At 53.5% G+C, this 12782-nt stretch overlaps 1 protein-coding gene and 1 long non-coding RNA gene across 2 annotated transcripts in view; both read right to left on the minus strand.

Annotated features, from left to right (window-relative positions):
• Positions 1-1047, minus strand: part of MICALL1 (MICAL like 1) — a 31688-nt gene extending 30641 nt beyond the window's left edge. The window contains exon 1 of the mRNA XM_030856003.2: positions 541-1047. Within this exon, the coding sequence (XP_030711863.2) occupies positions 541-686 (146 nt within the window). The 5' untranslated portion in view covers positions 687-1047. The remainder of the gene's footprint in view (positions 1-540) is intronic.
• Positions 1048-5579: 4532 nt separating this feature from the next.
• LOC132597951 (uncharacterized) lies at positions 5580-12415 on the minus strand. The gene is made up of 3 exons (XR_009565458.1): positions 12373-12415; positions 11418-11511; positions 5580-5970 (listed from the first exon to the last, which is right to left on the minus strand). It is a non-coding gene; the product is annotated as an uncharacterized lncRNA (long non-coding RNA).
• Between the last annotated feature and the right edge of the window lie 367 nt (positions 12416-12782).

The raw sequence follows: 12782 nt of genomic DNA on the forward strand, positions 1-12782 counted from the left end.
CATTCATCTGACCTCTATTAACCCAGGGATTCCTCTGTGTCAGGAACTGTGCTAGTGCCCTGGAAACATGATCGCACGGGGGAATCAAAGCAAGGGGGCCCCACAGAGGGAACAGGCCTCAATGCCCCACGTGGAGGGGGCTGCTCAGAGTGCCTGTTTAAGAGTTTAGTGTAAGAAAGGCCCAGGGTCCCCGAGGAGGGCTCGGTGCTCCTTCAAAGAGGCAAGGCCTTGGAGGCTTCGGTGTCCCTTGGGCGGAAATCAGTGCCCTGTGGGCGGGGCCAGGGCGTCAGTAGAAAGACCAGCATGGGAGGCGGGCTGTGTTCCAGTGGGCGGGGTCAAAGAGGCCAAGTGGGGGAGGGGTGCCCTGGGTCAGAGGGTCTCCGCGAGGCGTTGGGGGCCCGCGGGAGGGTGGGAGTCTCGGCCTCCGGGGGCGGCGCGTGCCGCCGCCCCGGCTCCGCGTCACTGAGCGGGGCGGGGGTCCCCAGCTCGAGCCCGCGCCGCCCTGCGCCCCGGCCGGCCGCCCGCCCTCCCGGCACTCACAGCAGGTCGGGCCGGTGCCGGTGCAGGATGGCGCAGAAGGCCAGGCCGTCCCGGAAGGAGCTGCTCAGGTCGCGGATGTCCACGCCGCGGTAGCCCTCGCACTGGCGGCGGCACCAAGCCAGCAGCGCGACCCGCGGCCCCGCCATGAGCCGCGCGGGGCTCGGGCCCGGCTCCGGGCGCCGCCGGGACCGGGCTTCACCCTTGGACCCGGCTTGGGCCGGCTTCCAGCTACGGCTGCGGCTATGATTCCGGCGCGGCCCAGCCGGCGCGGCTTGGAGCTCGGGGCGCGACCCGCTAGCGGCGGGCGCGGGGCGGGGAGGAGGCGGGGCCGCGGCCTCGGAGTCCTCGCTCGGGCTCCGGAGCGGGGTCCCGGATCTGCTGCCTGCTTCCCGCCCGGACCTGCCCGAGCAGCCGCTGCCCGAATGGCCCGGCCCGGCCGGCCGCCGCCTACTCACTGCCGCCCGCTCCCCTTGCTGTGGGCCGGCCGCGGGCGCGGTCGTCCCGCTGGTCTCGGTCCCCGCCCGCCGCCGCGGGGGAGCGGGGAGGGGGCGGTGGCCTGGCGCCCCACCCAGCGGTGGCTCCGCCCCCCAGACGCGGACCCCGCACCCCCACCCGCCTCACGTGCCCAGCACCCCACCGCCCCTCTCCTCGGCGATCCCGGTCACCCCTTCCCACTCCCCGCCGTGGACTCCTCAAAGAACTCTGGGATGGCCCCTGAACCCCTCACCCACCGCAAACTAGCCCTTCCCCACAGTGACTTCTTCCTCCACCACGCTGCCCACCGGGAAGTCTCCTCTTCCTCCCATCCTGAGTGCTTCCCACTCTAAGGACCTGCAAATCCCCCACATTCCCCTGGCCTGAAACTTTGCGGAGGCATTCTCCCCACCCCCGGCCAATCAGGCAGTTCCCCTGCAGACCCCAAAGCACCCCCAGATGACCACTAGCTTCATTCACCCTGTCTCACCACTCCAAAACACCCTTGACCTACAGGTAGTTCTGTCTGCCACCTTCCCCTCCCCCCAGAGCCGGACCGGGAGACTCCATGCTCCCACCCATGGGACCCCGGGGCCCTTCCCATGGGACGCCCCCACCACCACCACCACCACAGTGGTCCAGGTGTCCACTCAGTGATGTATTGAGCCTGACAAGGGGTCCTGCAGAGTTTTCCTTACCCCCCCCCCCCGTGTAGGGTCAGGGATCTCACCCCTCCCCACTGGGGCATCCTGACTAGGGTTGGGGGGGTTGGGGTCCCATGGGAAGGACCTATGGGAAGCAGGCCCTTGTCTAATGGGACATTGGGTGTCTGGCCTTGGAACCTCTGCAGCCTCATTCTCCTGCTCCCCCTTCCAGACCTGGGTTAGCCACCCTCCCCAGAGGCCTCTCCCAACCTCCGGATGAATCAGTTTCCACTAGGCTGCCATGGCAGTGACATCACTCTGACCAGTGCAATAGTTAGCTGGGATGAGTCTGTCGCACCACTCCCCCCAAAGGAAGGAGCGGGATCCTACTCATCTCTGTCAGCCATCAGCCCTTGGAGGAGTGGAAAGAACAGGGGTGTACCAACCCAGGCTCGAATCCTGGCTTTCCCCACTCACTCTGCCGTGTGACCGTGTGCCTCCATGAACCTCAGTTGCCACATCTTAATAATGGGGATAATTCCTGCTTTACAAAGTGGCTGAGAGGAGTAAGATGTGCCTTACAATTAGTCTTCACTCATAAACTCTAACTATTGATACCTGGTGCCTGGTAAACATGTGATAAAATGGATTGAAAACATTTTGTACCCAGCTTGTCCCTTGGACCTTTGTGAGTAAATTATGGAGGAAACAGGCCAACTTGGGGAATCCCACCTCCTCAAAGGTTCACTGAGTCCCAGCTCGGAATACAATTATGACCCAGGGGACCCCCGCTTGCCAGCCTGGGGCAGCCTCACACCCTGGATCTGTCCACAGCTGGGAGGCCACCATCTTGGCCCAGAACGCCAACTTTCAGGTTACCTAGGAAGGGGCTGCCACGAGCCAGGCTGCCTGGCCAGCCCCCTTGGCCCCTCACCAACCCTTCGCTGCTGCCTCCGGCCCTGTCCCTGTGGGAAAGCAACTCTAAGAAAGGAGGGTTCCAGGTACTCTCATTAAATCAGGGACTTGGGCTCACACACCCACCTTGGCCTCCAAAGACCACCAGTACTCTTCATTAAAGCCCAGGAGGGATTATATTCCTCTCCTCACCAGCCCAAGGGGCTCCCTTCAGGTCCCTGAAGACAGTTTCAGATCTGACCTTGATCCCTTTGCCATGATAGTAGCTCACCCAGCCCAGCCTCTGGGCCCTAATTAGCCATTTGTGGGGTTTAGAAACTCATTATCTGAGTCAGCTCATCATGGTAGGAGGTAAGGGCCTCCATGACCACAGCTGTGTGATCACAGGCCAGACAACTCCACCCCTATGAACCCTAATTTCTTACCCTATAAAATTGGGATAATAATCTTTGCCTTGCCTGCGTCCCAAGGTTGTGGGTAATCCGGTGAGATAATGAATGGACAAATGCCGTGCAGACTGTAAATCCAGGGTTCAGGTGGGAGGTGGGACCGTGTTTACAGGTGAGGTCAGAAGCCACAGACAGCTATGCAAGTCAGGTCACCAGCCCAAAATCATACCAAAATATCAGGATTAGGACGAAGGGATTTGGGCCCTTCGTTTGGTGTGTTTATTTTTTAACTATCAGTTAAGAAGTAAATACACTCTCCTTATCAAAAATTTTAAAATAAAGCTGAAGTTCCTACTTGACTGTCTCCCTCAACCCCAGTCCCCTCCTAAGATGTAGGCACGGTTGTCAGTTTTTTGTTTTTTTAATATTTATTTATTTATTATTTATTTGGTTGCTTTGGGTCTCTAGTTGTGGCATGCACACGGGATCTAGTTCCCTGACCAGGGATCGAACCTGGGCCCCCTGCACTGGGAGCACAGAGTCTTAACCACTGGACCACCAGGGAAGTCCCATGGTTGTCAGTATGAAGTCGAACCTTCCAGACCTTGTGCATGCATTTATATTCAAACATGGATTCAACAAATATTGACCAAGTACCTGCTCCTTGGCTGGGGAGCTCCAGGGTAGATAGGGTGAACAAGACAGGATCCCTGCCCTCATGGAACTAACATTCTAATGGAGAAGACAGGCAGGGAACAAATAAAGCAACAAAGATCATTTTAGATGGTGAAGGGGGCTTGGAAGAGAATAAAGTAAGACACTGTGACAGAGAACCATGGGAACAGACGGGGCTTCCAGGGAAGGCCTCTTTGTGGTGGGAACATTTGAGCTGAATGACACCCATCCCCCAAGAAAGCAAGTCGGATGCGAGCCAGTGAGAGATCATTGCAGGTAGTTGGAATCCTTCTAATTTATTCCCAGTAATAGCACGAGGCAGGATCCTGGCAGGGAAGTGCTGGCTAGTGTGGTGAGTGAGACAGGCTAGTGACTACTCTTCGTCCAGAATGATAAGGGGCAAAGGAAAAGGAAGCCCGAAGGAAGAGCAGGCGTCCAGAGGAGGGCCCTGACTAGTCTGGGAAAGGATGCCATACTTTCCACTTCCCATTCTTCCTGCCAGCCTGCTTTGCAGGAGGGCTGTGATGGAGGGAGATGCAAAGGCAGAATGAAGAAAAACCCCACGGGGTGGGGGGGGAGTGGGGGGAGAAGCTGATGTCGAATGAGCACTGGTGGGAATGGCTGAGTGAATGAATGACCAGCACTTACAGCTTACACTTATTTTCACACACAGATCTCAAGGTAAATTTCAGAAAGATGAAAGGGAGAGGAATGGCCATGGTGGGGACCTGGAGAAGCTGAGGGGGAAAAGAACGTCATCATTGCCTCTGGGAATCTCTGGCTGTTGAGTCCCCACCTGACTCTGCGCCTGCTCAGAGGCGGGGGCTGGGGGCCGCTTCTCTCTCAGAGCCGGAAGTCCACCTGTGTCTGTGCGTTCCTGGGTGTGGGAGGTGATGCCTGGTTGGCCCCATTTCACTCACCACCTACTCTCTTTGCCACTGACCTGCTGGGAGACCCTGGATAAATATGTCACCTGTCAAAGGTTCAATGTCAATATCTATAAAAGGTGGGCCTTTGCCCACCTTGGGATGCAGCAGGCCTGTTTCTAGGACTCTATCCTCCAGAAATACTATCCCAGGGGCCCCAAGATGCACATACAAAGATGGTCATTGTTCGCTAACAACAAAGCACTGGGAGCAACCTAAATGTTCATGAGGGACAGCATAATTGAGTTTCAATACAGCTGGAAAACAGAAAACCACCAGCTGTTAAAAAGAGCGTCCTGGGGGATTTCCCTGGCGCTCCAGTGGTTGAGACTCCACGCTCCCATTGCAGGGGGCGCAGGTTCTGGTCGGGGAATTAGGATCCCACATGCCCACGGTGTGGCCACACACAAAAAAAATATCCTGGAAACAACAAGGTCCTACTGTATAGCACAGGAAACTATATTTAATATCCTGTGATAAACCATAATGGAAAATAATATGAAAAAAAAGAATATATATATATGTGTATAACTGAGTTACTTTACGGCACAGCAGAAATTAACACAACACTGTAAATCAACCATACTTCAATAAAATTTTTTTTTTTTTTTTTTTTGCGGTACGGGGGCCTCTCACTGCCGTGGCCTCTCCCGTCGCGGAGCACGGCCTCTCCCGTCGCGGAGCACGGCCTCTCCCGTCGCGGAGGCTCCGGACGCGCAGGCCCAGCGGCCATGGCTCACGGGCCCAGCCACTCCGCGGCACGTGGGATCCTCCCGGACCGGGGCACGAACCCGTATCCCCTGCATCAGCAGACGGACTCTCAACCACTGCACCACCAGGGAAGCCCAATAAAAGTTTTTTTAACAAGTGTCATGGAAATACATCCTCAAAAGAAGTGAAAAAAGCTAGCTGTAAAATAACAGATATACTAGGATTCCATTTTTGCAAAACAAAATTTATATATATATAACATATATATCATGTATACTTATGTATATGAACATGTACATGTGCAGATATATGGAATTTTAAAACATCATAAAGAAAGGAAAAAATCTACCCAAATGCTGTCAATGGTTCACTATGGGAGTGAGATGGGGGTGTGGCAAACTCACTTTTCTTTTTTTTAATAAACTTATGTATTTATTTATTTTGGGCTGCGTTGGGTCTTCGTTGCTATGCGCAGGCTTTCTCTAGTTGCGGCGAGCAGGGGCTACTCTTCCCTGCGGTGCGCGGGCTTCTCATTGCGGTGGCTCCTCTTGTTGCGGAGCACGAGCTCTAGGCGAGAGGGCATCAGTAGTTGTGGCTCACGGGCTGTAGAGCGCAGGCTCAGTAGTTGTGGCGCACGGGCTTAGTTGCTCTGTGGCATGTGGGATGTTCCCGGACCAGGGCTCGAACCCATGTTCCCTGCATTGGCAGATGGATTCTTAACCACTGAGCCACCAGGGAAGTCCCAGATTCACTTTTTACAAGTCATTATGGACCGAATTTGTAACAACAGCAGGCATAACTTTTTAAAATAACAGTTTTGAGATATAATTCACATACCATAAAGTTCACTCTTGTGAACAATTCGTGGTTTTTAGTATATTCACAGGGTCGTGCAACCATTATTTTATTTAGAATATTTTCATTACCCCCCAAAGTCTGTACCCATTAGCACTCACACCCAATACCTGCCCGCCACCCCTGCCCCACCCCTGGCAACCACTATTCTGCTTTCTGTGTATTTGACTCCTCTAGGCACCTCCTATAAGTGGAATCATCCAATATTTGCTGCTGATTAATTTTAGACTCTTGCTCTGATCATAATCTTACCCAGTCACTTGAAAAAACAAATGAACTTTCTCATACCAACACAACATCGTTTGCAGTTTAATTAACAGTGCTAGAAGCGAAAGGGGCTCTAATTTTAAAACAAAAGCAGCCCCAAATAAGCAAGAGGAGATTTGCTCACACAGAGGGCCACGGCAGGTCACTGGAAGACAAGAAATCCAGGTAAGTCAGGCAGAGCAAGTATAATTTCATAATGAAAAAAATAACAGGTGAGGGAGCAGGACTTTAGGAAGTGGACCATCCTTCCAGTCTGGACAGCTCGGACCCTCAGTACCTGTGAGCTTCTAATTCTAGGATTTCATTTTTCTAAGCTTCTCTGACTCCAAGATCCATGTGGGTCTGACCACTGTGCTTTTCTCTCAGGGCCCTACCCAGGCCCTTGGCTCTGAGCTGCTCCCTGGGGGAGCAGGGCCCTGTGGACAATAGGAACATTGTGGGACCTCGGAAGCTGGGGCCTGGAGGCATGTGGGAGGTTTCGCTGCTCTCCTGGTCCTCACTTCGCCACAGGCATGCCCTGAGCTTGCCAGGACAGCATCCTGCGCCCCCGTCCCGGCCTGCCGGGATGAGTCTCGGTTTCCTGGAATCCCAGCAATGTCTGCGGATAGGCAGCTATGCCAAGCCATTCTCCACAGACCGTACTGTTCCCCACATACTGTATACACATTCTGGAAAATCGGTCTGGGATTGGGCAAGCAAGTTTGAATCCTTACCCCAAAATGAAACAACTCTCCAATTAAACCCTCCAGAGCAGAGAGGACCATGTGCTGTCCGTCACTGGGAGGGTTCTCTCTGAGCTGGGAGTTACTCCTACTTTGCCTTCTGGGTCTGTCCCCGGAGGGGAGGCAGGTCAGAGAAGCCACTGAAATATCCAGGCTGGAAAGGACCCTTTGGGAGTATTTAGCAAAGCCCCTCAGTATACAGGAGACTGGAGCCAAGGAGGGGAGGTGCTTGCCCAGGATGATAGAGGCAGTTAGAGGGGGAGCTGGGGCTGAACCCCATCCCCAGCCCCTTACTCTCCGTGCTACAGGATGCTTGGGAGGCCTCAGCCTGCCACGCTGTCCCCCACCCCTTTTGGCTTCCTCTGAAACACGTATTGCTGCTGTTCCAAATCCTGCACAGGCTTCAAGGCCCAGCCCAGACATCACCTCCTCCCTGAAGCCTTCCCTGATAGGCCCAGATGGAAGCCATCACCTCCTCCCTGAAGCCTTCCCTGATAGGCCCAGATGGAAGCCACAGCTCCAGGTCTTCTTACAGATTCCCACCCTTGAATTAGATGGAAACTACAGGGAAATCCTTGCCAATTTCAGAGAGAAATTTCCACATGCCTACCCTGGAGGGACTGGCAGGCCAGTGTGGGAGACAGACATGTAAACAATCACAAAAAACAGTCACAGAAAGACAAGACAAGGGAGGTGATATAGAGATGGACAAAGTGCTATAGCACTTCCACAAGGAGCCTCTCATCTCCTGTCCGGGGACTGAGGCTTTATCCCTGAAGGCTGTGTGGAGGGACCGGCATTTGAACAGTGGCTCACACTGTGTGGCATTTATTTGTGCATATGTGTCTCTCCCCATTAGGCTGTGAGATCCGATCCTTAAGAATATTTTATTTATTTATTTATTTATTTATGGCTGTGTTGGGTCTTCTTTGTTACGTGCGGGCTTGCTCTAGTTGTGGTGAGCAGGGGTTACTCTTCGTTGCGGTGCACAGGCTACTCAAGGCTTCTCATTGCGGTGGCTTCTCTTGTTGCGGAGCATGGGCTCTAGGTGCACGAGCTTCAGTAGTTGTGACACGCGGGCTCAGCAGTTGTGGCTCGCGGGCTCTAGAGCGCAGGCTCAGTAGTTGTGGTGCACGGGCTTAGTTGCGCCGCAGCACGTGGGATCTTCCCAGACCAGGGCTTGAACCCACGTCCCCTGCATTGGCAGGTGGATTTTAACCACTGCACCACCAGGAAGTCTCCAATCCTTAGGAATATTGATGGCTTGGGACATTCCTGGTGGTCCAATGGTTAAGAATCTGCCTTCCAATGCAGGGTACTTGGATTTGTTCCCCGATTGGGGAACTAAGATCCCATGTGTAAAGGGGCAAACTAAGCCTGCACACCACAACTACTGAGCCTGCGCGCTCTAGAGCCAATGTGCCACAACTAGAGATCCCACGTGCCGCAACGATGAGTCCGTGTGCCACAACGAAGACCCAATGCAGACTAAATAAATAAATAAATAAATATTTTTAAAAATATATTTTAAAAATGTATATGTATAGCTGATTCACTTTGTTATAAAGCAGAAACTAACACACCATTGTAAAGCAGTTATACTCCAATGAAGATGTTAAAAAAAATATACTGATAGATAACCTTTACTGACACTAACCGTATGCTAGACATTGTGTGTGTGTGTGTGTGTGTGTGGTGTTTTCTTCCTTCTTTCTTTCTTTCTTTTTTTTTAAATTAATTTATTTATTTATGGCTGCGTTGGGTCTTCGTTTCTGTGCGAGGGCTTTCTCTAGTTGTGGCAAGCGGGGGCCACTCTTCATCGCGGTGCGCGGGCCTCTCACTATCGCTGCCTCTCTTGTTCTCTGCGGAGCACAGGCTCCAGATGCGCAGGCTCAGTAATTGTGGCTCACGGGCCCAGTTGCTCCGCGGCATGTGGGATCTTCCCAGACCAGGGCTCGAACCCGTGTCCCCTGCATTGGCAGGCAGATTCTCAACCACTGTGCCACCAGGGAATCCCCTTTCTTTCTTTCTTTCTTTTTTTTTAATTTTGGCTGCACCACGCAGCATGTGGGATCTTACTTAGTTCCCCGACCAGGGATCAAACCTGTGCCCCCTGCAGTGGAATTACAGGGTCCTAACCACTGGACGTACAGGGAATTCCCATGTGGTGTTTTTCTTGTTAATGTGCATTACCTCTGGTTTCTCACAACTCTGTGAGCTTCACATGATCACTGTTTACTAATAAGGATAAAACTCTGAGAGGGTAAAGCCCTCTCGAAGCCACACAGCTGTCAAAATATGGTCAGGACGCCGTCTGGCTCTTTCTGACTTCACAAAGAACTTTCACCACAAGGATGTGCCGCTGGTGGACTGAGGCCAGCATCGTGTCTGGTTCACCCCTGCATACCTAGTTTTCACTATAAGTTCATTCACTGCTATGTACCTGTGAGTTTGGTGAGCAAGAACCTCCCAGGTGCCCCATGTCTGCAGCCCCTGGCAGCCCTGGCAGCAATGCTCCTGAAACCGTGCACCTCACATTGGGACCTGAACCTACGTGCCGGGACTCGAACCCACGCAGCCGGGACTCAAACCCAGCCCAAACCCACAGTGTTCCAACTGAGATCACACACCTGGTTTCAGGACTTAATGAAGCTCAGGTTCTTGATGTCTCATCATAGAAAGAATTCAGTGAGAGACAAAGTGGTAGGTAAGAAGTGGATTTATTTAGAGAGAAACGCACTCCACAGACAGAGCGTGGGCCATCTCAGAAGGTGAGAAAGGCACCAGGGTACTGGGTTGTCAGTTTTTATAGGGGTGGGTAATTTCATAGGCTAATGAGTGGGAGGAGTATTCCAGCTATTTCAGGAAGGGGTGGGGATTTCCAGGAAGTGGGCCACTGCCCACTTTTTGATCTTTATGGCTGATCTTGGAACTGCCATGGCGCCTGTGGATGTGTCTTTAGCTTGCTGATGTGTTACGGTGAGCATATACTGAGGCTCAAGGTCTAGTGGAAGTCGACTTGTCTGCTCTCTTGGACCCATTTGGTTTTAATCAGTTTATGTCATGTCCTCGGGCTATGTTATTCTTTCAAAGGTTGTGCCCTGGACTTCCCTGGTGGCGCAGTGGTTGAGAGTCGGCCTGCCGATGCAGGGGACGCGGGTTCGTGCCCCGGTCCGGGAAGATCCCACATGCCGCGGAGCGGCTGGGCCCGTGAGCCATGGCTGCTGAGCCTGTGCGTCCAGAGCCTGTGCTCCGCAACGGGAGAGGCCACAACAGTGAGAGGCCCGTGTACCGCAAAAACAAAAACAAAAACAAAGGTTGTGCCCTGCCCCCTTCCCTCCTGTTTCACTCCCAGCTCACTTCCGATGGCAATAAACAGGACTAGTACTGGAAGGCTAACAGGGTTGGTGCTCGGATGCAGATGGAATGTTCTAGGCCCTAAGTTGGGTTCCTGTGGCTCTGCAGTGGGGCTCAGGGGCAGAAATTTGGCAGGAAGGAGGGAGAGGGAGGCCAGAGGGGCCTGACTTAGAGTTGGGTCTGCAAAGCCAGCCCTCGTTTATGCTTGGACTCTTTAGGGGTGACTGGGGTTACAGTTGAGGTCCTGGGGCCTGGAGCCCTCTCAACTACCCCTCAGTATCAACCCAGCCCGATCTGCAAGTCAAAAGCAGGCAGGTGGGAAACAGTTTCTGAGCCTCCCTACCCCAGGAAGGTCACCTCTCCTCTGAGGACCAAGTGACAAGGAAGGGGCTGTCAGGCTGGAGAGATTTCGGTCAGCCAGAAGGTCAGAGCACCTGCCACCTGTCAGACACTAGAAGAGGACTGTCTGTCTCCCACCTACCTGACTGTCTACACGGAACTGTGAGCAAGGCAGCTCTTCCCATTTGAAACAGAACATGAGACTTTCCTGCAGAAGCTCTGAGTGAGTTGTTTTCCCGGTAGATAGAACAGAGAGAGGTTAGCAAGGGCGAACCTCATCTCCAGGTGACACAATACAACACAACTGGGACGGGTAAGGGTAACAGCAAACACTTGTATCATGCTCGACAGCTTTATATGCTGAGGCTCAGAGGGGCCCAGGGAGGCAGGTGGGGAAGAACTACTCACTCCATTTGATGCACGAGGAAGCAGAGGCCCAGAGAAGTTAAGCAACCTGCCTGAAATCTCCCAGCTTCTAAGAGGGCAGTGTCAGGACTTGTATCTAGGCCCCCCGCCTGATCAGAGAGTGGAGAAGGCCACCCTCCAGGTCCACCAGCCCCAGGGAGAGAAATGGGAGTGGGGGTGGGAACAGGAGGAAGGTACCTTAATCAAGGGCGGGGCCAGGAATACAGCCGCAGGTTTGATAGGAATGCGGAGCCGGGAACCGGGATGACTTGCTGCTTCCAGTACCCGCCTCCTTCTCAGAAACATCAGGAAAATTGCTGGTCAGGCTTTGGATCAAATTGGCCGCCCCCTGCCTCCCTCTCGACCTCTTCCTGATGTGCTTCCCCCACCCCACAGCCTGGCTCCTGACCCCAAGCAACAGCCCAGGCCGGCCCCTCTCCAGTGTGCAGGGCAGGTGGACACGGGGATGAAAGGCCATCGGGAGGAAGAGCCAGTGCAGCACACCCACACTCTTCATTTGCTGAAGAGTGAATACATTCGTCATTTATTCACTCTATGCATCTGCCTTCTAGAAAGGATTTAAGGCACACCATCACTTATTGATACACTTATATCATTTCATTTGATGAACCCCATTGATTCACTTCCTTGTACCTTCATCATTCATTCATTCAACTAATTCTCTTTATTGCAAAGGCCATTGCTCCCAACTGCTGCCTCCCTTTTCTCAGGCATTCATGGGGGATCCTGGCCCATTTAATCCTAGAATGTTACCCAGAAATCTAGAACTGCAGGGCCGCAGCCTTCGGACAACAGCAGGTCTCAGTGCCTCATTTTGTAGATGAGGAGGTGGTCAGTATCCACCGAAGGCCAAGGCCATTCCGGGAAGAGAAGCCCCATCTTGGGCTTGCAGTCCAGTCCACACTGTGGAAAGGAAGCCAAGGCCACCAGAGGCTGGTCTGTGTGGCGAGGAACCAGCTCCAGCCTTGGGGTCTGAAGAGCAGGGTTCCGGCCCCAGCTGTTCACTGCCTCTGCCCAAGTCTTACACCCTGGGCATCTCCACCTGGATGTCTCACAGGGTCCTTGAACTCCTGTCTGAACCCAGTTCTCTACCCACCTTCACATCCTTCCTGTTTCAAACCTGCCCACTCACCCCATCTCAATCGTGGTTCCACTGTCTCCGCAGCTGCAAAAGCCAGAAGACTGGGCATCTCCCCGCCCCTGCCCCTGCATATCTGGCCAACTGCCAAGTCCTGCCCTCTGTAACCTCCCAAATGGCTCTTGAATTCTCCAGCCTCTCTCCACCCCTGCTGCCACACTCTGCACGAGCCCCAGCTCCTCTACAGCTGGGCTGCTCTAGACAAGTGTCTCAGCCTCTCTGTGAACTGGTCTCTACACTGTCCCTACACAGACTTGCCTTGGGTCCACCAACGAGCAGGGAGTAGAGAAAACCCCTGGGTGAGTCTGCAGGCTCCGAGTCCCAGCTCCACCATGAAGTAGCCTTGCTGATCCATATAATCTATGCCTGTGAGTTCCAAGGTCATGGCCAGCTAATAATAATGG

The sequence above is a fragment of the Globicephala melas genome, chromosome 10 (assembly GCF_963455315.2).
Source record: "Globicephala melas chromosome 10, mGloMel1.2, whole genome shotgun sequence".
NCBI classification, from domain to species: domain Eukaryota; kingdom Metazoa; phylum Chordata; class Mammalia; order Artiodactyla; family Delphinidae; genus Globicephala; species Globicephala melas.